This window comes from Carettochelys insculpta, chromosome 2, assembly GCF_033958435.1.
Source record: "Carettochelys insculpta isolate YL-2023 chromosome 2, ASM3395843v1, whole genome shotgun sequence".
Taxonomy (NCBI): Eukaryota; Metazoa; Chordata; order Testudines; family Carettochelyidae; genus Carettochelys; species Carettochelys insculpta.
In genome coordinates this window covers 180,279,515-180,305,301 of record NC_134138.1, presented here as the reverse complement: position 1 = coordinate 180,305,301, position 25,787 = coordinate 180,279,515, and the positions used below count along the sequence as shown (strand labels likewise).

Here is a 25,787-nt window from a genome sequence, read left to right as displayed (position 1 = left end):
TTACCTTGTATTTGTACTTTGTAAAATGTTTTCCTCCTTAGTTAAATTTGTGAGGGTTTTATCATTTGTCTAATCACCTAATCAGATCCTTATATGCTTTGTAGTAACTTGAATGAAGCAAATGGAGTTTTCACCTCAAGAAAACCATTGAAATATGGTACATTACTATATTAGATTGCATTTAGATAGTAATTTCAGTAGCTGGCTGCTGCATTCAAAATACAAGCTAGAATCTTCAATCTGACAATATTCCATTTTCATAGCACACACCAAAAATTTAGGAAAGGTTAAGGTACATGAAAAAAGATACTAGCTGTGTCAAATATTCAGGGTTGTAGGGGACTGATGCTTAACGTTTATGTGAAGGAAAAGTACTAAACATCATCATCTTTCACTTTGATAGTAATATATGTTGTTAGCAAGCACAGCCTTGGCCTCAAGTCTGCTATAAAATCCTTTCTGCTATGAACTCCCAATGAAGTACTCAAACTGAAAACCAGCAATTCCCATCCTCTGCAGAGGAACTGTTTGTTATTGTTACTTGATGGAATCCTTAATTTCTAGCCCAGGCCGCTGAGAGAGTTCAGTGTATGAAAAGGAAGCAGAAACTTGCCTCAGGGCTAAGAGCAGAGCTGTTGAATAGATTTAATTGATGCATTTGTATGCTTTCTAATCTAATCTCCAACTAAAAATAAGGATTGAGGATATTATTTGTTTTAAGAGCTTATTATTTATCCAAAGCACAAATGACTATTCAGAGCTGCTGTTTGAAAAACTGTATGCACGTTTTGCATGCAAAATTGAAAGTATTGTTCCAGGCATAATTGTACATAATTGCACCCCTACTCAGGCACACAAACTGACTCATTAGCCCATAATACTAAACAGTACATACAGTAGTGTGTACACGCCTACAGAGCATATACAGTGAAGATTTATTGAAGCATCAGACTCATATGCTGCGTTCTGCTATGTTCATAGTTATCCCTGTGGGCCAAACTCAATTCTGTAGAGTGAAAAGATTGAAAGTGAAATCCTGTCTTCTGGGAATTTTACCACTGAGCAGATTTCAGCTTAGCTAACCTCAATGGCTAAATCAGCTTCCTGCCCGAGTAGCTCAGCTGGTGTGGACACCGAAGAAATACAATAGAAGGACTTGGAGTTGAAGAGCTCAGCTAAGGAAATGATGCAGAGGAATCCTCTGCACCTCCAACTGTGGAGCTGCTACTTGGCTACTGCTGTAACTCTGAGGCCTCCATGTGAACTGGTAGGAGGTGCCACATACCAGGAAATCCTCTACCACTTGCAATTTCCACTGCGTACTGATCACACAGGAACACAATACAGATCATTTTGCTGCACAGGCCTGTGTAACCAGCGTATGGCTCTCCAAATCTGATTACCTTTACACAGCAGTCCTCTGGATTAATCACTGGTGTACACTAGTGTCTGCAAATGGCGCTCCCAGGTTACAGAGCACAATGCCTTGCTCATGTCACTCCAAAAGGGACTGCTCACAAATCACCACCAACATGTAAGCCACTCGACTATGTGGCTATGTGTTCCAGCCAGCCAGCCATACCTTTTAGTTCTTATCAGCATTACAGATTATCACAGGGTGATGCCAACATACTCCCCATCCAGATTTTCCCCCAGAAAAATATGGCCTTTGCTGCTTAATCCATTTCTGGAGAGAACAAATCAATTGAGTCCTTATTTCTGAAATCTGAATGCACCAGATAATAAACTTGTTTGTATTGTTTTAGCTACAAAGAGACATCAGGCGAGTGCAGGTAACAAAGCACAAAGGTCAGACATGGTTACAAGAAAAATTAAAAATAGAACGCTACTGGATGAAAAGCAGTGTTTTCTCCACTGCAGGCTTTTAGCTCTCTTATAGACCAACTTGTTTAGGTCAGGTCCCCTTCCCCAGAGTCCAAGGGCTGCCTTCTTTGTCTCTTCAGGTGCAGTGAATGTGATGGGAAGGGGGAGAAAGTTGGGAGATTTGAAGTGCCTGGCCCATTTTTTCCATTTTAGTCTCCCTCTTGAAAACATTTCCTGCTGGGAGCAAGGCAACAGGCTTTCTGAGAGGAAAGGAACCCTGTACTGTTTCTTTGCTAAAATGTAGATTTTTTTGGCCTGGCTACCTGTCTTGCCAAAGCATGGCCACTTAGCAGGCAGTGGTCCACTAGTCTTGTTTATACCTGTCTGAGGTGTCAGCTTGCCTTTGTCTCTCAGATACTGGTTTCTCCATACCCGAGACTTATCTGGGAAACATACTTCTGCCATGATTTCCGTGCATGTTTATAACTTCACACACAATGTTGCTACATGCATTTTGTCATGTTATTGATCAAAACCTGAGTTTTTAAATACCACCTACCAAGGCATACCTTATACAAAACTTTATTGCGATAGTCTCAGAGGAGTAGCAGTGTTAGTCCATAGCTTCACAAACAACAAGAAGTCCTGTAGCACCTTAAGGACTAACAAATTTATTAGGTCATGAGCTTTTGTGGGCAAGACCCACTTCTTCAAATGGATGCAGACAATCAGTGATGGCAGGAACTTTGGGAGTTCTAAACAGGTTCATATGCAAGACATGATATAAGTGGAAAGTCATTGTGATCAAATTGGAAGGCCCTTCTTTCTATCAGCCACAGCAATGAAGAGCTGTGCTGACCCGTGAAAGGGCTTGGCACATTCCAGGAAAAAAGACAAAGCCCTTCGGATGTAGATGTCACCCATCCATCATCTTGAGAGGCTTGGGACAGAACACAGGCAGAAATTTCCTGGTTCACATGGAAGAAAGAAGTCATCTTTTGCAGAAAGGCTGGGTGAGGCTGCAGATGGACTTTGTAGAAGACTGTGCAAGATGGTTCTGAGGTCAGAGCCTTGATTTCAGAGACTTGTCTGGCAGATGTTACTGTCACCAGACAAAACAACATTCCAGGAAAAAATAGGAAAGGGAGCAGACCCTGACATGATCAGATCTCCTGACCCAAAGGTTATAGAGGCTGTAACCTTTCCTGAACTGGGGACATACATAGCCCCAGAGGCTTTTGTTGTCTGCTCTGAAAACAATACTGTGTCCATCAAAGGAAAGATACTGCATCCATTGCTGTGCCTCTGCTGACAGGATGGAGAGAAGCAACCAGGACTCTTGACATATAGGTATGTCTGAGGCCATTGCACGTAGCTGAGTTCACCACTTCTGAAGCCAGCTGGAGAGCCACCCTAACAGCTGCTGTGCCATCCGTCAGGACTTCATTAGAGCTCCTTTCTGGAGCCTTCAGGAAGTGATTCCTCAGACTTGGTCATGGTTCACAATATATTAAAACCATTTGCTTTCACCAAAACAAATCAATTCTCTTGGAATCTTTGTTCTTTGGCGTTATTCCTGCCGCTCCTCCGATTGCTTCTGCTTCCAAGGAATTAGGGGTTGGGTGGCTGTGCAAAGTATTTCTGATCCACCCTCTTAGAAATGAGAGGGAAGGATGAGGCGGTTTGCCAGAGAGCATGTGTGATATTCAAAACCCCCATAGGCACATCAAGGCTCAGTACATCAAATAGGGCATCTGCTGGCTCCTCATGCTGCCCCACATGCAGCTCCAGGTCAGAGGTGACCCTTTTGAGGAGATCCTGGTGCTCCTTTGCATTGTCTTGCAGCACTGAGTGAGAGGAACCCATGATGGTCTCATCTAGGGAAGACAAGGATGATGCTGGTGTCATGAGTTACAGCCCCACTTCCTGTCAGGTAACCTGCTAGAACCTCCTGGGTTGGAGTGGGAGGTTTCTCCTCAGGGGCTTGCACCTGCTTAAAGGGCCGTGATACTTGAGCTGATGGTTTCTCAAAACACCCCTGAAACCAACCAAGGAGCAGAGGTTGGAGGCAAGAAGCAGCTCTTGGTGTGAGTGCCTGACCTGGCAGCAGGGAGCCCTGCTCAGTGTCAGCTTCTGAGACCACATGCTTCCTGCCTGGAGACCAGATGTGGGAGCACTGCTGACCATTTCCCCCACAGTGTTGAGTACTGTGGAACCCAGGAGAATTTCTCTGAGCAGGACAAGTTTATCACAGGCCCTTAGAGACTGTTAGGGAAGGGCAGACTGGTGACAGGAGGCCAGTGACTGACACCTCTCATTGCTCACTTGATACTGGGAACCTGAGCATGAGCTAGAGTGAGTCCAGGACCCTGAGGACTGTCAAGACCATGAGGACCTGAATGAAGGGAATTGTGCCAGACCAACTGCAATTACCACCACCATTTGCCTGACTAGTCCCAAAACATTGCTCCTGGTCTTGTAAATGCAGGTGGCTTCTCCTGGTGCCCAAGCAAAGAGGCATACACCTCATCTGTTCTGTGCCATGGTTCTGGTGAGCACTGTGTTGTGTCCTGCCTTCAGCACACAGAGGTCAGGGGGCCAAAAGGGCACTTGAGAAGCCTGCCTTCCAGTGTCTGAGACCTGGAGGCTTCATGTGGCAGTGAGTGGGAGACATGCTGGCAGAATGGTTGCTTACATGGAGAATGGGTCAGCTTGCAGGTGAAGCCCCAGGAACATGACATCCCCAGTAGCAGTGCTGTTGGCACCAGTAAGGTCAATATGTCTTGTGCTGCCTGCAGGGACTCAGAAGCCAACAGCACCTGTGGAAGCCAGAGGCCTTCACTGCTTCGCAGCATAACTGTCCCAAGATGGGAAGGTTCAAAACCCCGTGCCCACAACAGAGGTGATGAGCAGTTCATTGCAGGTCTTAACTCAATTCCCAGTGTGTCCTTTTCCTTAAGGGGTATGAGAGAGTCCTCTTGCTGATGCCCTGGGATCCTTGAGGGGGAACTGTGATGGCACAAGCAGGTGCTGCACACAACACCACAGTGCTTGAGGCCAAGGCTGACTCCTACTCCAGGGTTAGCACCAACTCCATTAGGAGAACACTAAGGTGAATGTCTCTCTCCTTCTTAATCAGGGATTAAATAATTTGAAAATTCAACACATTGCTAATGGTGCTCCTGTCTGAGACTATTATGTGAGTCACTAATAGGAATAGGAAGCCTGCACTCTTTGCAAGGTTTGAATCCTTAGGTACCAGGCACCCTCCATCCTAGGTTAAGTCCCATCTGGGGCTACTACAAAACTACAAACTATTACTTAACACTAAGGGAACAAACTAAGAAGAACTATATACAAAGGTACTGCATTTGCAAGAACAAGTAGAAAATAAGACTGGCCAAAGCCACAGCAGTCCCACTGCACTGTCACTGGTGGCAAGAAGATGCTGGGGTGTTGGGGAGGGGAAGCATCTGGCATCCCTTACACGGCGCTATTCCAAGGGTCACCAGAACTGCTCCCATACGGGTACTGGTGATGGCAAGCATACACATCTAATATAGAATGGCCATGAGTAGCCACTCAAAGACGACTCCATTCTCATATAAAGATATTAAGCCCTTTTCCCACACCACTGTGTTTTGCTTCCCCTCCACCTAATTTCATTTAATTTAAAGCACTGAGGAAGGAGTTTACATGAGAAGTTTAGAACTTCTGTTTTATGTACCGCCCTCCCAGGAGATTCTTGGGGCTTTATCAGAAAACATTCAGTCCTCAGTACTGTGAAAAGCTCCTTCCCCTTTGATAAGCCTTCCTTAAAACTGTTCGGTGTAATCATTTCAAGAAATGAATCTGAGCCAACTGGTTTGCCAGATTCACTCACTACATCAGTCTAGTATAGCAATGTTAAGTTGCACTTCAGTTCTGGCTTCTGGTCCTTTTGCAAGCTGCCTGTGTAGCCTTTTCGCTAGTTGTGGATGCAGATTGCACAAGTCACCTACAATGGGTTCACAGTCAGGTAGTCAGAAAAAACAGAAATATCAATATAGGAATAAATATAGCAAAGTAACCTCCATTGAATTGTCCGTACTCCCTGTTCAATGGGGCCAAGTAAAGTATAGAAACAAACAGTAAATAGATGAAGTACTGTAAAGTGGGGTGGGAAGGGGAGAGGAATGCTGCTGGGATGGTTCCTTATATGGGGAATGGGGCTGCTTGGGGTGGGTAGTGCCCCAGGAATGGGATATCCCCAGTATGAGTGCTACTGGCACCGTAAATGGATGTGACAATCCAGTTTGCACCAACCCATCACTCTAACCTCTATAACTAGGAGCTGATCTTACCATCCTTTGTAACCCTATTGTCTTTACACCCCTTCATAACCAAGGCCGAATACGATTTTGTCTCAACCCATTCCCCATGTTTGTTGTTCCATGAGACCAAAATTAAGATTATGAGAGTTATGGTAAACTATCCTCATTCACACATTCCCAAAGTGGATTCAATATATTAATGGGGCTTTGTTCCAAGACTGTAAAAACCTATAAGGCCCTATAAATCCTTCATGCTGAGAATAAGCTATTCTTTTGCTGTTTCCATCATCACATGATGGATACTGTAGGCTTTACATCCAAGGCAAGCAGTAATATTAGTCACTTATGTAAACTATCAGGCCCTAGAGGCTTCTGACTTACAAAACCTATTCAAATATTAACATTCACATATTTTTATGTCTGCATTGCAGCTTTGATGACCTCCATTACCTCCTTCTTAAGTATCCTAGCACTAATTATAGTTTAACCTGATCTCCAAAGGTTTATATCTAAAGATCAAAAGGTTAGTTATTTTCAAATCAAGACCATGGTAAAAAAAGTTGGCTCTAAAGGGAGTTTTGACATTGTTTTCCATTACTTTTATAGGGATAAGGATTTCAACCAAGGACAGCTGTATTCTGTAGCGTTGTTGAACACTCTTCAGGTTTCATTAAAAAGTATGGCACACTAAAGGCTATAATTAAGACATTAGTCACAACTACCATAACTGTTGGCTACTGTAAAGTAAGATATTCCTGGCTGAAATATGCGCAGAAAGGCTGCCAATGAGCTTCCTTCTTCCTTAGAAAGTCTGTAGCACCACATCAATGTTCCCCGGGCCAATCAGCTCCTGAAAAGGCTTCCAGATTGTTCACAGAAATTGACCAAAGAAATTGACCAAAGACTCCTGATAGAGTTACAGGGGTGTTCTGGTATGGTAGAAGAAAGGACTGGAAAGGACTTGTGCCTGGTAAAGAGGATGAGGTTTGATACTGCCCTTTTGAGAACAAACTTCCAGTCAGAACACATTGATGCCAAGAACTCTGAGACAAGTTGGTAATATTTTGCTGGATAAGCATGAAGCCTGCAGAGCTCCAGCTTTTCTTACATGGCAGCAGCAGACCTTCAGCAGCTCTCACACTACAAGAGCTCAGTCTGTGGAATTCACAACTGAGATTTGCAAATTGCGGGTGGTCCACTATAATAAGAGTAATACCGTAAGACTATGTATTTTTCATAGTTCACTTTCATTTCACCTAAATAAAACGATTCAGATTCATACCCTTTTGACTGTAGAACAAATGTTGACTCTTTGGAGCATGTAGTTCTGTAATAAACTGTAAAAATGTCTCACCAACCTCTGCCACTCAGCTTCTACCAACTCCAGGGATTGCTTCAATATCACAAACTATTGAACATCTTAGGGTACTTTATACTGACTTGTTTCTTAAGAAGTGCCAAAGAAACCTCTCCTCTTCCTTCTCTAAAATGTACAAATTCTCTCAAATTATACCTGACAGAAGCCTAATATGGTTAAGATTCACTTCTGCCCCCAGTAACAGGTTTTCTAGATGGAAGAATGTCATTAAAGGGCTGGTATCAGAGAGGTAGCCGTGTTAGTCTGTATCTTTGAAAAAAACAAGAAGTCCCGTGGAACCTTATAGACTAACAGATATTTTGGAGCATAAGCTTTCATGGGCAAAGACCTGCTTCATCAGATGCATGAGTGGGGGATGGGTTCAGAGGGTATTTAAAGAGTGAGGTCCCAGTAAAAGGGAGGGCCAGAGCTGACAAGGTCTATTCAGACAGGGTGGAAATGGCCCATTATCAGTAGTATGTATCAAAAGAGGAAAAAACAAGTCAGATCAGACAGGGGGATGTGGCCCATTGTCAGCCTCAGCAGGCACAACACATGCTTCTAGCTCTAGAACGTCAAAGATAGTAATCTTTATAACCATAGGGTACAGAAAAGTTATTTATGTTGGTTAGGGTGTTAATGGCTCTTCTTGAGCCAAGCACAGTTAAGATTCATGGAAACTGAGGCACCTACTTTTACAGAAAGACAAAAAATATTCAATTTTTTTAAAGACTTCTCCCACTCATACAATAGTGTTGTCAGTCGTTACTCCTTATTCCGTGGTTGTTTAAGTCCAGACCAGCACTTAAAGAAAGCCTTAGTGGTTAAATTAGGCAATCAAGTTGTTTTTTATATCCTCAGGGAGGATGAGAGAACTACTAGGAACAGAGTGTATTCGGTGACCTAAAGAGAAATCTCTGTTCAGTTCACTAATACAGCTCAGGGCTGTCTTTTTCTGCCACAAGGGACACAAATATGTAGATTCCAGTTCTTTCTGTACTTTCTCCCCCATGTGTCCCATCAGTGACCTGAAGTTCTCTTCCACCTTTTCCCCAGTTCAGTCTGAACCTAACTGAATGCTAGGCTCCTCTCTCCTAAAACTGCAAAGAACTAGTTAGTTTCAGGAGCTGCCACTTGTATACTGCCTCCAAGTTTTCACAGCTAGGAACTAAAAGGCCTGGATTTCTGGAAGGAACGGAGTTTCCAGGAACATTTCTTGATCTTTGCTCATCTTCAGCAGCGACCTGGTAAACTTTTGCATCTTTCCTCTTGCCAGGTTAAAACTCAGGATTTAGTGCTTGATCTCATCTGATCACCAGGCACCAGGCCAACAATTTGGATTCTGAGGCGAGAACCAGGAGGAACTCAGTCCTCTAGTCAGAGCACCTGGACATGGCTCCCTTGTAGCAGGCACATGCTTGCCCTTTCTATGCCTTGACTTGAGTACCTCTTGCAAACTTGCCTAAGAACTCTGAACTTCCCTCAGCCCACATTCTACCAAATTTGTGACCTTGGAACTTTGTTTCTCTTAAAGGAGGTCTAGTATTCCCCTTAGCTGTCTCCCGTAAGTTGAACAGGCCCTTGTCACAGGCTATGCAATTCCTTTGTGAAATGGGGCATAAAGTTGGTGTTCTGATCTGTGATCTCCCCTGAGATTTCTATTCAGGCAAACACTCCCCTGAGCTCCATGGCAAGGGCCGTTGCCTTCATAAGGTGAAGCAGAATTGCCTTGGTGGCATAGTCCAGTATATGACTTACATGTTGGAATCCAGCTGCAGCCTTTACAGGTAGCCCATTGGGCCCATGCTAAGCCTGTTAAAGAGAGTCCCTACTAAAAGGAATGGTACTAATGAGGTTCCCTTGACTTGCCCACTGCCATTCCAGATAGGAGGTAAAGTAATTTTGTACCTCATGGTAGATACGTAGCCAGTAAAATAATGTTACTCAGCCGGGTATTCTCTGTTAACTAAGTGTTCCCCACAGAGTATGGAATCTACCAGGCATAGTATTTTCCTAGGGTATTCCTGGGATGCAGGTGCTGATTCTCATCTCACAGTGAGGTTTTTGGGATGGTGACACGTCAGTCAACTCCATCCTCCAACTGGGAGAATCTGTACCCTAGAACAGTCAGCAGTTCTTTTGGCTACCTGGGCTCCTGTCTTTTTGCTGATCTAGAGACGCAGCCATAAGTGTTCTCTAGGTGCTGGGCCCCCAAGCATGATTGTGCCATATCTTTCCTACAGAAATCGAAATTTCCATTGAGTTATGCGACCAGCAAAGGCAACTAGGATCCTCTTGGATAATTTTTTGCAGTCATCATATTGAGACTCTGGTACTCTTCCTGGGCCATTCCTGACAAGTAGGGTGCCAGTTCTCTGCAGGCCAGCAAGCCACTATTGCAACTCATTCATAGATTAGCAGAATGCCTCCTAGTCATCCTGCTGCCCCATTTTTGGGCTGTTTCCACGTTCTCCAGTGAACCCTGGTCTGACAAAGCATGACCACCTGATGCAGCAGTTGTTGATCTTTCTGCTGTGAGGCTAGTTCCCTGATAAACTGTTGCTGCTGCTAGACTTGCAGCTGGTGATGAGCGGACAGTGGCGGCTGCTTTATGTCCATAACTGATTTTAAATTAATCTTTAGCTTGCTTTCCTTCTTCTAGGTTGCCGATGTTCTCTGCTTCGTAGCAGACTTCATTCAGGGGCCAGCAACCGTCTGGGTCAGGCCACAATCAAACAGCTCTTTTAAGTCTTGGACAATGCTTGCGGGCAGTTAGGGATCAAGGGACGGTGGTCAAGTCTGTTTATCACCTTTCCTTCAGCCCTTAGGGATCTCAGGCAGCCAGAGGAGGAGGGAAGGGTAAGAAGACCTTGCCCTTCCCCCTCCAGCTGGTCCCAGCCCAAGGCTCAAGCAGAGGGAGGGAACAGCTGGGTCAGCCTCTTGTGACTTCCTTTCTAGACCCTCCTCCTATTCTCTGTTCCTCCTTCACTTTGGTGTGTGGCCCCACTCTTTCCCTTCCACAGTCTCAGTAATTCAGACCATCGGCTCACCCCTTCTTGCTACCACTTACTTCTTTCTCCCTACACCTGATCGTCAGAGCTCCCTATTAAGCAGGTCCTCCATACAGACCGTGCCCAGCAGCTTCTGAGGGATGTGGCTGTCTTGGCTCAATACTGCTCGACCACTGCTTTAATATTTGTAGGTCACACCACTTTACATATGGGCTTCAATGCTTCCTCTTCCCCAGCAGGAGGATACACACGATGACACAACTACTTGCAAATGAGTGTAATTTATCATGTGATTAATACAACATTTAAGCTTTCAATAACTCCTCTTATTTGGACACTTTAAAAATAACGTATTTCTCTTGGTGAATCAGTGCTGCTTTAAAAAAGGTAGGGTTTGGCACTCATTTAATGTGCAAGTGGAAATGAAACGAGCTATAAAATACATTTATAAAATCAGAGAAATGCAGCTTCAGTTGCACAAATATGAACAAAATTACTTTTACTATTTGCTGATGTAAATTAGCTAAATGACATGATTTGTTTCAGACTGGTGCCTTCAAATATTTGAACAAAATTTGCCCCTTATCTAGCAAACAGATCAGGCACGTATGCTACGTAATTAAATATCATATAAACTTTTCTATCACTTAGAGTCTGGTGAGTGGATAGGGTGGGATTTTTCAGAAGCATTCAGATACCGATCCAACTCTGCTCCATGTGAAACCACAGATTTCCCTGGGCATGTCTACACTTGAAACCAGCACAGCAGTGCAGCTGTGCTTGTGTAGTTTTCCCTGAAATGCTCTGTGAGCTGGACATTACCCATCCCCATCAGCACAGTTAATTTACCTGTGTGAGAGACTATAAGCACGTTGATGGGAGAAACTCTCCCATTTACATATACCAGGGATTAGGGCAGTTATAACTGTACTAGGGTGTGGACTTTTCACAATTTCAATCAATCAGTGCTGAGCAACAAAAGTTCCTGTTTTTCCACTGGCCAATTAGTTTCCTCATACATCATTAAATGGAATATTCATACTGTCTACATCTTCATACCTTATTTACTCCTGTTTCTTATTCTATGCTGTAGCAGCCGAGCTAAACCAAACCAAAAAATGGAAGTGGTGGAAGGGGAGGAGGAACAGGGAGAGATGTGAAGTGCATATAGGAGAGCAGATCATTAGTCGGTACAATTCTGTCCAGTTTCATCCATGTCAAATCAGTTGAGCTCCATTGCTTTAAAAATGAAACTCTGCCTATCTTTATCACATGTCCTAATGCATTTGAGCAGGCATCCTTTTTTAACTGCTTCACAGGTGTACCCAATTTTACAGGTTGTAAACAAATGATGTTACAAGAAGAACTGAGCGAGTGACTGTTGATACTTTGCTAGCCAAATGCTACAGAAAGAGACAACAATGCTGAGTACTAGCCAAATCTTATTCTCTTCCTCACCCCCAAGAATTTTATACTTTTACTTCTATGTTTACCATCCGAATTTCAGCCCAAATTATTTCAGTTTTATTTTCCTCCAGTCAAACATACACCCTCATGAGGATCTCAAATCAAACTCTGTCTTCTTCTGGTTCATGTATTACCACCAAGTATACAGATTCTTCAAGTTAGATTATGCTCTCAGTTACAATTGCACAATCACATTAAATCACTTTTTATCTTTACATCACAAATACAAAGTTATGAGCTTAGACACTTTTCAGAGTTGAATGATGCATAGGACCAAATTCAAAGTGGACAAAGTCACAGTATCAGGAATGTAGGGTCCAAAGGGATTGTGAGAGGTCATCAAATCCAGAAAACCCTGTGACGATGCAGGATGCTAATACATTTAGGCTATGGTTACACTGCAGCACTCTGTCAACAGAAGTCACTGGTGCAAGAGATTTTGTGACAAAACTTCTGTTGACAGAGTGTAGCTACACACAAAAGCAAATCAGAAGAGCGCTCCACTCTGTCGACAGAGTGGCTGGATTGCCCGGCTGCCTTCTCAACAAAACAGGCACCCAGAAGCAGAGGAAACAGGGCTTGTTGACAGAGGCCCCTGGGAATGCTTACACAGCTGCTGTGTTGACAGAGTCTGTCGACAGCAGCGTTATGCCTCAAAGATTTGAGGCAAAACACAGCTGGCAAAAGTCCTGTGTTTTGTCAAGATACTGTTGAAAAATCCCATTTTGTATGTACACATTCCACGAGTTTTGCCGACAAAACTGGGGTTTTGCCAGCAAAACTTGCTAGCATACCTGTAGCCTTAGACTATTCCTGACAAGTGCATATCCAAACAGTTCTTAAAAACTGCCAATAATGAGGAGCTCATCACCTCCCTTAGAAGCCTATTCCAGAGTTTAACTACCATTATAAAGGTTTTCCTAGTGTGCAGCAAGGGAGAGTTGGGTTAGACACTAAGCCCATTATTTCTTGCCTTATCTTCAGAGAACATGAAAGATACTTGATCAGTCCTTTTGATAAAAGCCTTAATATATTTGTGAACTGTTACAAGGTCCTCAACTCCATTTTCTTTTCTCATGACTAAACATGCCTATTTTTAAAGTAATTTTTTTTGGTCTCTTGTGGATTCTCTCCATTTTATACTCACCTTTCCTAAAATGTAACAACCAGAATTGGACATGGTAGAATAGTATGGTTACCTGCCAGGTCTTACACATGACACTCCTTTAACTGCAGCCCAGAATTAGGTTGCCTTTTTGCAACTTCACCACACTGCATATACTTAACAATTTGTGATTCACTAACCCCCAAATTGCTTGCAGCATTAATGCTACCTAATCTGTCACTTCCCGTTTTATAGATGTACATGTGATTTTTTCCCCTAAATTATTTCACACTTTTCCTGAATTTCAATCATTTTAATTTCAGACCAATTTTACACTTCGAAGATTTTTAAGTTTTACTCCTGTCCTCCAAAGTGCTTGCCACCCCACTACCCAGAAGGGAAGAGCCTCTAGAGGTGGAGGACCAGCTGAGGGAGGCCAAGGCCTGGGCTGGGCTGCCCTTGCTGAACCTGTGACCTGGAAAAGACCAGCCAGACCCAGAGGACTGATCACAGCATCCTCACCCCACCCCACCCCACCCCAGCCTGCACTGCGAGCCCGCCTAAGGTGGCAGCCTCAGTAGGCCACATAGGCCTGAACTTGGGCCACCTGGACCCCAGCTGGACCTGCAACCCTGTGAACCCTGAGACATCAGATGGACTTCAGGGTATGTGCTGGGGGAAACTGGGAGTGGCCCAGGGGATAGAAAGGACCATTAAAGGTCTGTGGGTCAGTGTGTTGTAGTCTGGATTCCCTGCTGACCCATGCAGCAGGTGGTACTACTGCAACCTGGGCCAGCATGCAGTGCAGCAGGTGGGCCTGTGTCCCCCTGCCCCACTTGCCAGGTGGCAGTCTCCCACCTCTCTGCCAGCACGGGCAGAGGAACTGTTGTTTGCTGCTCTGCCCTGAGCTATGGCCTGGGCAGCCCGTGGGACTGTTGTTTGCAGCCCTGCCTTGCTCCAGGGCTTGGGCTCCATTTGAAGTGTGCTGCCCCACCCTGAGCTAGGGCCAGGGGCCACCTAAAGACTGTTGGTTTGGTTCCTCTGCCCTGAGTCAGGGCCTGGGCTTGCCCCACTTTGCTCCAGGGCAAGAGCTCTTCTGGATGTGTGTTGCCCTGAGTTAGGCCCTGGGCCTGCCCTAACCTGCTCCAGGGCCTGAGCTCCTTTTGATGCATGCCACCCTTCCCTGAGCTAGGGCCAGGGGCCACCTAAGACTGTGGTATTGTTACCCTGCCTTGCACCAGGGCCTGGGCCAGCCCCACCTTGCTCCTGAGCTTGGGCTTTCTTGGGCTTGCCGCCCTGCCCTGAGCTAGGGCCAGGGGCCTCCTAAAGACTGTGGACTTGCTGTTGCCCAGACCTCAGGCTAGGCCAAGATTTGAGCTAATTTCCCCAGCCCCTGCCTGAGGTAAGGCAGGGGGCTTTGAACACTTGCCTCTCACCTACCTGATGCAAGGTGGGACCCCCCCACCCCCGAACTAGGGGTTTGGAGGTTGTTTTGGATATTCATGGCAGTGGGGTGGGATGGCCGCCCACTGACCCAGAAGGGGAGGAGCAATTCTGGGAGCCGGAACCTGTCAAGCACCCCTTCTACATTTGCCTGTGTCTTTCATTGCTCCTTGTGTGCATAAAGAATCTCTTCTTATTGTCTTTTAGGCCACTTGCTAGACCTAACTCAAAAGGGTGATATAAGGTACACGCTAACAAATTGATACTATTTATCTGATAAAAGGAATGTTTTATTAGGAAGAGGAACTGCTGTAAAAGGTGTGACATCCCCTGATTTTAGCGTACGCATTCTAACACTGTCTTACTAGTTCTTTCTCACCAAACCAGCCCCTAATTACAGCAGCTCCTTTCTTAAACCTCTGGCATATAAACTATGCCCACGTACCAATGTATAATTTACAGCACCATTATTAAGACTTAATCCAGATATTAAGTTGAATGTTCTCTGTGGTAGCAGTTTTCAAGCCTGGCTTCCCACTGCACTGTGAAATTAGCAGTTATCAGCAAAATGAGTCAGAAACATTAATAGGTAGCAAACATTTAAAAAAAAACCAAACTGATTTTGCAAACATTAACCACATAATCATGAGGTCCTAGGAACCAATTTAGTAGTTGAATCTGGATCAGAATCACAAACTGCTAGATGGAAACTTCAGATCTTAGGTATAAGGCACATGGAAACTCTTGATCAGATGCGAGCTCTCAGATCAGAAGACAGTGAATGCCAACAAAGCACTTTACAATCCATTGTGCCTTAAGCAAGGACTTGAATTGGATCTATAGTGGCTGCATACTACAGTTGAACTACCAGAAGGGAATTGGGCCATTAGCTACTTTCTATTTCAGTCTCAGTAGGAGCGTCCTTGCGTACATTCACCCTACACAGTTGTAATCCAAAGAAAAAATATCCAATCCGTGTGTCAGGGAGGCTGTTACCCACCTTATGAGGAAGAAGCAGCCCTGTAGCATATGTGTAACTAGTGCTGACTGTGCCTATAAGCCGCACAGTTCTGAAAATTCTGAAGTTACTGAATTTCTTGAGGCATAAGGGGCAAGACTCAGAGCACAAAGTCACAGATAAAGTGAGGCAGGTGTACACTGCCGCAAAAGATCAACCCACTTGAGGCTGATCTTCCAAGGTTTTGTTTTGTACACAATGGCACTTTCTGGGGGTCAAAGTCAGGATTAAGGAAGGCGAACAGGAGAAATGCTCCCACTGACCTTCTTCTGCATAAACAGACATTAAAGTTGACCACTACTAAGTTGATTTTACCTCCGGAATTGGCATAGCTAAAAATCACGTATCAGTGGTCTTCCTCTATGGCTAGTATAGACAGTCTTTTATTGGACTGCATGTAACACTTTCTCAGGCTATGCATAGTAATTTTAAGAATAGTGATTTTAAACGTGGTAAATCATCAGAAAGGGGAATTTAATCAATAGAAGATTTTATTTAAAAAGAGGAGGAATGTTAAAATTGTGTTAGTGGAACATGTACTGGCTGCATTAGGTACAAATGAACATATGCAGGGATCCATCCGGAAGTCCCATGAAAGGCTGCACTGGGCAAACATAGAGCTAGTAAGCACTTGGTTCACCGTGTCATTGTGTGATCAAGAAAGGAACAGCAAAAAAAGTCTTTATATGCTATTTGTTACTAAAAGGACAAAAAATTGCATCATATAAAAAAATCACATTTCTGAAATAGTTTGTGGGTGCCACCATGCTGATATGTAGATACTTTACTTCCTAACCTTAGTTAAGGGGGAAAAAAGTCTTTCAAACTCAGTTTTAGAAAGTACACAATAGTTTCGTGCAGGAAAATCCCTACATATCTCTAACCTATTGAGGTTATGCTGTAAATTCTCAAATGCAAACCCACTGCTTCAATATCACTTTGTTTTTTCTATACTTTTTATTTATTAAATTCTATATTGCCATTCACATATAACATAAGGTCTGGACAAAAATCTCAGACACCAAAAGGAACTATGGATGCTAAGTAATTCACAGGAGATGCTAAGGATTTCTCACTAATTGACTAGGTCCCATAGTGCTTTAACAAAAACAAATGCAAACACATTAAAACAATTTAGTTTACCTTGATCTTGTAATACTCCTTGACTTCAGGCTTAATGGAATCAAAGTCACCACTGATGTAATCAGGCAAGAAGCTGAAAGAAAAGCAGTGAACAGTAAAACAAAAATTACAACATCTATTTTCTTAAAAAAAAGTGTGAAGATATTCCTCTCTCCAAGAGGGGAAAAGAAAGCAGTCTACATCCAAAGGTAATACAGTAGAACTCCAAGATACGCACAATTGACTTGCATGTATCTCGCGTTAATGTGACTTTGAGTGGTGGGGAGCTGGTGTTTGTCTCCGGGCCGCCAGGCGCCAGCTCCCTGACCAGCTGCTGTGCTGGTAAGTTTCCCAGCTCCTGTCACGGGTAAGGTGACCAACCATCCAGTATTTGGTGGGACAGTCCCATATTTGGCACACCAAAAAGGCATCCTGACTAATTTTTTTTAAAGGGATGAATTGTCCCTTATTTAGGCCCTCGGGGGCTCCAGGCAGGGAGCACCCAGGGGCTGCCACTCTCCTGGGGCTCTGGGTGAGAAGCACCAGCTCCCTGGGGCTTGGTGCAGTCCAGAAGAACTGCCCCTCCCCCCACACCTCCCAGTCCGATATTTGGGATAGGGAGATACGGTCACCCTAGTCAAGGGCAGCAGCCAGGAGCCTGACTCTTAGCTGCTGCCCTTGACAGGAGCTGGGAAACTGACCAGTGATGTGTTGGTCAGTTTCCAAGCTGGGAGCCAGACTGCCACCTGGTTCCCAGCTCCCTGCCACTCTGGGAGCAGGGAAACTGAGCAGCGCACTAGTGCTAGTCAGTTTCCTGACTCCCACAAGCACAGGGGAGCTGGGGCCAGGCCTGATTCCCAGCTCGTCCCAACTTGCATGGAATTTTAGTTATGTGAGCATGCCCAGCAACACAACCTTCGAATAACTCAGAGGTCTACTGTTTTAAGTCAGTAAGCCCATATTTTAACACCGACAAGATGGCAATAAACAGATACCGTCCCTATACTAAGGGGTAAAACATTAAAAACAATCAAACCCGCCCAAAACCCTACATTTTTATGGACACGTGCAACTCCCCAAACAGAGTTCAGAAAAGAACAGCGTATGCATATTTTCAAAAAGATTTGCTCTAAACATCTTTTATTATATAAATTCAGTGCCAACAACAAAACAGCTTAAAAAACAAATTCATTGTACCATAGCATCTAGTCTCGTAGGGAGTCAAACATTCAGCAGAACTTGTTCTTTTATCAGCATGATACAAGGCATTGTAAGTAAGCAGAATCCAGTACAACATCTCTGCTCACATTGGCTAAAATATGTCATGGTGGGAGAGGAGCCACAACAAAAGGCCTAAGTATGACCTATGTTGTGTTTGCCAGCCTAAAGTTTTAAATCTCCCCCAAAAGATCTGAACTAGTCCTCTGCACCTTCAAATACCATATAGCCTTTAGAGGCTTTCTGGGCTGGTAGCCACAAAAGATAATTGGTTGCCCAGTTTAGCACTCAGGAATGAGTTCCATGCATTGCACGCATACACACATACAGAAAACTAGCTAATCAAATAGAAGTTACATGAAAATCAATTTAGTACACTAGAAGTATGCTTAATAAGGAAAATTTGGTTAGTTCCTTGTAGCAGGGTAATGGACAGAAGGACACTATTAAAACTACAAGAAGTCCTGTGGCACCTTATAGAGTAACAGATATTTTGGAGCATAAGCTTTTGTGGGAAAGACCCACTTTGCCAGATGAATGAGTGGGGTGGGGTGGGGGGTTCAGAGGAGGATTTAAGAGGGAGTCTCAGTAAAGGGGAGGGCCAGAGCTGACAAAGTCTGTTCAGTCAGGGTGGATGTGGCCCCTTATCGGCAGTGAATGTGGAGTTGTGAACATCAAGTGAGGAGAAATCAAGTCAGTTCAGTCAGGGGGGATGTGGCCCATTGTCAGTTGCTAATGTGGAGGTGTGAACATCAAGAGCCAAGAAACTGCTTTTGTAACGGCCAACCACTCCCAGTCTCTGTCCAGTCCTTGGTTGGTGGAGTCAAATTTGCAAATGAATTGCAGCTCTGAAATTTCTCTTTGCACTTTATTTTTGAAATTTTTTTGTAGGACTGTTACTTTTAAATCTGTTACTGAGTGTCCAGGGAGACTGAAGTGTTCTCCTGCAGGTTTTTGTATGTTACCGTTCCTGATGTGAGATTTATGTCCACTTTGTCTTTCATGTAGAGACTGTCCAGTTTGGCCAATGTAAATTGCAGTAGGGCAGTGCTGGTACATGATGGCATATATTATATCAATAGATGTGCAGGTGAAAGAGCCCCTGATCGTGTGGTTGATAAATATTGTGGTGATTTTGCTGGTGTAGATATGTGAGCAGAGTTGGCAGTGAGGTTTGTTGCAGAGACTGTTTTCAGGTTTAGAATTACTGTGTTGTGATCTATAGTTGCTGGTGAGAATTTGTTCAAAGTTGGCAGATTGTCTGTAGGTGAGTGAAGGATCATTGTCCAGGATGGGTTGCAGATCACTGATGCACTGGAGAGGCTTTAGCTGGGGGTCTGTATGTGATAGCCAGTGGTGGTCTCTTGTTTTCCTTGTTAGGCCTGTCTTGTAGCAGGTGGCTTCTTGGTACACACCTGGCTCTGTCAATCTGTTTCTTCACTTCCTTAGGTGGGTATTGTATCTTCAGAAAAGCTTGGTAAAGGTAAGATGTTTCTCTGTCTGAGGGACTGGAGCAAATGCAGTTGTACCTTAGCGCCTGGCTGTATACAATGGATCATGTAGTGTGCCCTGGATGGAAGCTGGAGGCGTGTAGGTAAGCACAGCAGTCCGTGGGTTTTCACTATAGGGTGGTATTTATGTGACCATCATTTATTTACACAGTAGTGACCAGGAAGTGGCTCTCTTGTGTGGACTGGTCCAGGCTGAGTTTGACAGTGGGGTAGAAATTGTTGAAATCACGGTGGGACTCTTTAAGAGCCTCTTTCCCATGGGTCCAGGTGATGTCATCAACATAGCACAAGTAGAGAAGGGGCACTAGGAGATGAGAACTGAGGAAGAGCTGTTCCAGGTCAGCCATAAAAATGTTGGCATACTGCGGGGCCATGCGGGTACCCATAGTGCTGCCACTGATTTGAAGGTATAAATCGTCCTCAAATCTAAAATTGTTATGGGTGAGGACAGAGTCACAAAGCTCTGCCACCATTTGTCTCAGTCTCATCAGGAATAATGTTCCTAACAGCTTGAAGTACATCTTCGTGCAGGATATTGGTGTAAAGGGCCTCTATATCCATGGTGGCCAGGATGGTGTTTTCAGGAGTCACCAATGAATTTTAATTTCCTAAGGAAGTCTGTGGTATCTTGAAGAAAGCTGGTAGCGCTGGTAGCATAGGGTCTGAGTAGAGAGTACAGACAATTCTGTAGTGAATGCAAATGCCTGTGATGATGGGGTGTCCGGGATTCCCAGGTTTATGGATCTTGGGCATAGGTAGAATCAACCTGGTTGGGGTTCTAGGGGTGTGTGTGTGTAGATATGTTCCTATGTTTTTATAGGGAGGGTCTTGAGCAGATGCTGTAGTGTCTTTGTGTATTCCTCAGCAGGATCCTGGGACAGTGGCTTGTAGCATGTGGTATTGGAGAGTTTCTTGGTATCCTCCTTTTGGTAGTCTATCCTATTTACGATGACAACAGAACCTCCTTTGTCAGCCTCTTGGATGACAATGTCAAGAGTTCTTTCTGAGGCTGTTGATGGCGTTGGGTCCTGCATGGCTGAGGTTATGGGGTAAGCAGCCTCAGAAACAACTTTGACACACACACATTCATTTTCCAGGGTTTTGTAATATCCGTTAGAGTTTAAATTCCTAAAAGCCTCTCTTCTAAAATCTCTTTTCACTAAAGAACATTATTTTCAAGCATAGAATGGAACAGCATGCTATAATGGTATTTTGTCAAGTGTTTTGAAAGATAGTTTTCTTCATTATTAAAATCTTGTAAATACAAACACTCATAAGATAACAGATGAAAAGGCAAGACAGAAGTATGAAAATAATGGTTACTGTCCCATAGATGAGGCTGAAGTTAGTTTTGAAATTAAACAGGGACTACAGCATTTTGTAACCTTCTCTGAGGTCAATGTATTTTCCCAAGGGATTTACAAGTAAGTTTGTTCACTACTATATACTTTTATTTAAAAAAAAAATCTTAATGAAATTTAGCAACATACCAGGAAAGTTTATTCCTACCTGATATTACCAAAATATCTCTTTAAAGTTCCCACGGGATTGAAAAAAACTCATTAAAATATTCTGTACTCGTTATAACAGACTTTTTTCTTTAAACACTCTTTTACACAGCATTCAACCCATAACTACCTTCTTCCAAAACAGCCACCATTGTTCACTCCCAGCGAAGCCAACCAGTACAATCCCACATTTTAAGGACTGCTTCTGCTCCTATTGAATTCAATAACAAAACGCATCACACCCTGTCCTCTCATTCTTATTAGCTCCATTGAATTCAACACAAGTGTAAGTGGGAAGAGAATCAAGCTCATTCACTTCAGTGGAAACAGGACTGGACTCCAGGTTTGCTCTAGTAAGACAAAGAACACCCGTTCAATAAGGCTGCTAGCAATTTAGTTTACTACTAAACTAGTTATACTAATTAAAAGATCTCAGAAGTCTGAGAAACTTCACAGGTAAACACCCACTCTTTCTTCTTTCCCTGCTTTCCCACTTGCTAATGCAATGAAGGCTATTAAAATGAAGTTTACTCTGAATGTTAAAATGGGGTCACCACAAGTCAGTTCCTGCCCTTCACCCCACTGAATTAGGAAAAAGTTAAGCAGAGTATCCTATGATGTGTCACATTTATTTCAATGAACTTCTATAGCTCATTAGCAGTTTTATAATTACTCGTGCTCAAACACTGCATGCAGTCCAGGGGTTTTAATGTGGCTGACATATGATCACCAAATCTCCTATGTTTGAATTCTTTATACTAATTACTAGCTGCAGTATATCAAAACAAAAAAGCCATCAAGTAGCACTTTAAAGACTAACAAAATAATTTATTTAGTGATGAGCTTTCATGGGGCAGACCCACTTCTTCTGATTCACAAATCCTAGGTTAGGCACTTCGGCTGCCTATACAATGAATGGGAGACAGATACCTTCATATGGCATTCACAAGAAGCCTGAATCACCTTACATAACTCCTTGCCTAAGGCACCCATAGGAAGATGCTGAGCCCTGCTCCCCCATCAGAGAGCTCTCTAAATCTGGCCTGTAGGGGGTACAACCATCTTTGCTTGGGAGTCTCAGCTGCAAACTCTCAGACACTCTGTAGCTCAAAGTAGATACCTAGAACCCCTCCATTCACCATTGTCTTATAATACATTATACAAAGTGTGTTTTATGAGCAGTGTTCCTTGCAAGCTGAGCACATGGACTCAGAAGAGATTCAGGTGCCACCCAACTGATTAACAGAGCACCCACAGCCACCCACAGAGGGCAGTGTGTGTTCATTTTGGTGTTGCACATCCAATGCATACCTTGGTGCACATAAAACGTATTCCACTGTGGATGGAAAAAATTAGAGGGAACACTTTTTGTGGTGTACCTTTTGAAGTCTTGGCCAGCTGAACATTAATAACCTGACAAATAACAAGCTCTTGAAACTCATGACCTAATAAAGGTGTTAGTCTCTTCGGTGCCACAGGACTGCTAGATATTTGTGAAGCTACAGACCAACACAGCTACCCCTCTGAGATTAATATCCTGTTGCATTATATGTGAAGTACTGCAATACCTGTTGCTGCAATAGGCTGTATGCACTGCAACAGGCTTATATGTCATTATATGTGAAGTACTGCAATAGGCTGTGAGGTTGGGAACCACCACAGTCCTTCAGTTACAACACAGGATTAGCCATCTCTTGCAGACACTCATTAACAGCTCATTCAACCCCACAATGCACTAGCCCAGAGATTCCTTAGAGAAGGCATATATGTGTTGGAAACTGCTTGATCAATGGAGACTGCCTGGACCACCTGTCAGCTGGAAGAAAGTATAAAACAAGGAGATTGATGTTATATGGCCTCTCTCTCTCACCTTAACCCAGGGAGGACAAAGACTTTGGCATGGGAAAGAATGGTCCCAGACTGGCAAGGAATCCAGTCTGTGTACTGAGGACCTGTAAGCTCCATATACCATTTGTCAGAGCTGTCCCATTCGTAGGACAGCTCGGGATGGCTGCACTGGGCCTACATTTTGGCAGCCCCTCCAATGCCCAGGGCAGCTTGGAGGATTACCAGGGTTCCTGATAGCAGCAGCAGCGGTGGGGCCTGCCTCACTTCACCACACTCCCCAGCAGCAGTGGAAGCTGTGGGAAAAAGTGCCCTGCCCACTCCCCTCAGGCGATGTGTCTGGAAGCAGGGCTGGGAGAGCCCAGCTGGTTGGGGCCAGATCACTCCACTTCCTGAAGCTGCGATAAAACTCAATCCTTCCTGACAGCTCCAACTTCCCCACCCCCTGCACCCCAACAGTAATCATCCCTAGGTCACATCATTCAGGGGAGGGGATTTTTGAGGAAGGGGTGCAAAGGAGATGAGGGGGCGGTTGGAGCAGGGATGGGAATAGGCAGGGACAGGGCATAGGGGAGTGGTGGCAGGCTGGGAACAGAGCAGGGGTGGGATGGGAGCAGGGTAGGGCGGAGGGTAGGGCTTGTCCCAGGCCCCACATGCATATAGGGATGGTGCTGCCATGTATTAGGGTGAGGTTGCTTTGATTCAAATCCTGCTTCATCTGAGAATGTTAGAATTCAGATAGTTTTCTTATGTTTATTTTTAAGTAACCAGCTTTGATCTCTAGCCCAGCTACTTTCAACCTCTTAAAATTGATCTTTCTGGCGTTAACACATTGTTTTTTTTATGTTTTACTTAGAACACTGCTTTGTGGTTGTTTGGCGAGTCTCAGTTCAGGTTCACAAGGGCTGTTGCACATGCAATATCCTTTTGTCAGAGGCAGGAATTAGGCAACGAACATGCACTGGGCAGGCTTGCCATCAGTGCTCAGCAGTCCAGTTCGGGGGTGCACGGCTGGAGAGCTGAGGGAGATTGTCTGATGCCTCCTTACTAATGGTTCATGAGTGGTTGCAACTCAGTTGAGTATGTCAGTTTCCTGGGTCCTGCAAGTGGTTTTGGTGCATTTGGTTTTGGGAAGAAGGGGCGGTGTGCGTTTCAAAAGCGGCACTTTTGAAATGCACATGGCTGCCATTATGCTAACGAGGTGCTGCATGTGCATGAAAGTGCCTCATTAGCATCTCCCTTTCAAAAGGGGAATGCTAATGTAGCCACGGCCCGAGTCCCACATCTGAACAGCCCACAACCCAGCCATTGGGAGAAAGGTTAGGTTAGGAGGAAACTCCTCCCATTTCCTGGATCTTGCTTGTAGTTCATTGCTTAGAGGCTGCAGTGAGTATATTCACAGGCAGAAACACAGGCCCCTAGCAAAATTTCCTGAAAAAAAATATCAGGCTTGAGTGAGTTGAGGTGTTTACAGGATGTGGAGGCAGCTATGCAGGGATGCTGTGAATTCCACTGTGACCGGATGCTGGGATGTAGATACGTAAAGTGGAAGACAGCCACCTACATCCTGCTATGAGTCTCGTTCTGTCAGTACTTCTCCGCTTGCACTGTATCCTAATGGATGGTGAAGGGGGGTGCTGACAGACTTTCTGGGTCCCTAGTGTGTGTGTGGGGTGGGCAGGTCTGTGCTCCTGGAAGGGACAGGACCTCAGCTGGAAGGGAGGGGGCTGTGGAAACCAGCCCTCAGCACTGCGCCAGCACCGCCCTCACAGTTGCCCCAGGCATACTGCACAGAGCTCCAGGAGTGATTTAAAGAGCCCAGCGCTTAGGCTGCCACCACTCCCGCAGTAGGGGCAGTGGCCAGAAGTCCCCAACCCTTTTGAATTGCTGGGCCCTGGCGCAACTGTCCCCTTTGCCTCCCCTGTCAGCAGGCCTGAATGGATGACCAGTGCTGGTCAGTTTCCTGGTTCCCAGAGTGGCAGGAAGCCAAGAACCAGGTGGCAGCTCCTCCTGTCCCCCCCGGGCTTCCTGCCACTCTGGGAGCTGGGCGTGGTTTCTCCCTGGCTTCCCCCACTTGGGTAGCCGGGGCCTGGAGCAGGGAGCTGGGGAGAGGATTTCAACTTGCGCTTTACTCGCACTAATGCAAGTTAAGAACAAGTCAGAATCATGCATATCGGGTGTTTGCTGTAACTCAGCAAGTCATTACGGCCTATTACAGGAGTTGGTGGGTGAGGTTCTGTGGCCTGTGACATATAGCAGGTCAGACTAGATGATCATGATGGTCCCTCCTGGCCTTGAAGTCTAAGTCTGTTGTGGAGTTGCCTTGGCACATTTCACCTTTGGAAAGAAATCATTAACTGAAAGATAAAAAGGGATGCCACTGAGGCACATCCAATAGCAGAAAAAAAAATAAAGCCCAAGCAATAGCAGGGTAACTTTGAAACACCCTGCACTTCTGGCAGCTGGCTGCAGTTCCCGTCCGTCCTATAGGAGAAAGGTGACAGTGTGAAGGAAATTCCATGCAAGCCTGGAGCTAACATCAGGCTGCTTCTCTCTCTGGGTCCCTGGTCTCTAAGGGAGAGCAGGTGTTGGTACCTGGACTGGTGGGGGCAGGGACAGGAGTCTCACCTGGAAGGGCTCTGTGGCTGTGAGTGCCAGGGGGCAGGGCACAGCTGGGTTCTGTGCAAGAGGGATAGGTTTCGGGAGACTGGGCTGGGCACCTGTGGGTAGGGGTTTAGGTGTATGGATTGGGGGACACCTCCCAGCTGGGCTTTGGGGAAGAGGGGACAGAGAATGAGAAACTGGGCTGTCACAGGTATTTCATTAACTCTCTATGCCTGGGGAAATGTTTTTGTGTGTATGTGATTGTTACAGACAAATTTGCAGGCAGTTATTTTGAGTTATACTCTTCAATAGCTCGTTATGCTTCTCTGCTGCTAATTTTTCATAACATTGTATCTGTTTTCAAACAGAATAAAAACGAAGAAGACACTGTGTGCAATGCTCCAGAGAGAGCCTATGTATCTATCTGATACACTGTGATGG

At 44.7% G+C, this 25,787-nt stretch overlaps 1 protein-coding gene across 3 annotated transcripts in view; it reads right to left on the bottom strand.

Annotated features, from left to right (window-relative positions):
• TPK1 (thiamin pyrophosphokinase 1) overlaps positions 1-25,787 on the bottom strand; it is a 501,862-nt gene that overhangs the window by 230,872 nt on the left and 245,203 nt on the right. For all 3 annotated transcript variants that reach the window (XM_074988056.1, XM_074988058.1, XM_074988057.1), the window contains exon 5: positions 16,682-16,754. In XM_074988056.1, the coding sequence (XP_074844157.1) occupies positions 16,682-16,754 (73 nt within the window). The remainder of the gene's footprint in view (positions 1-16,681; positions 16,755-25,787) is intronic.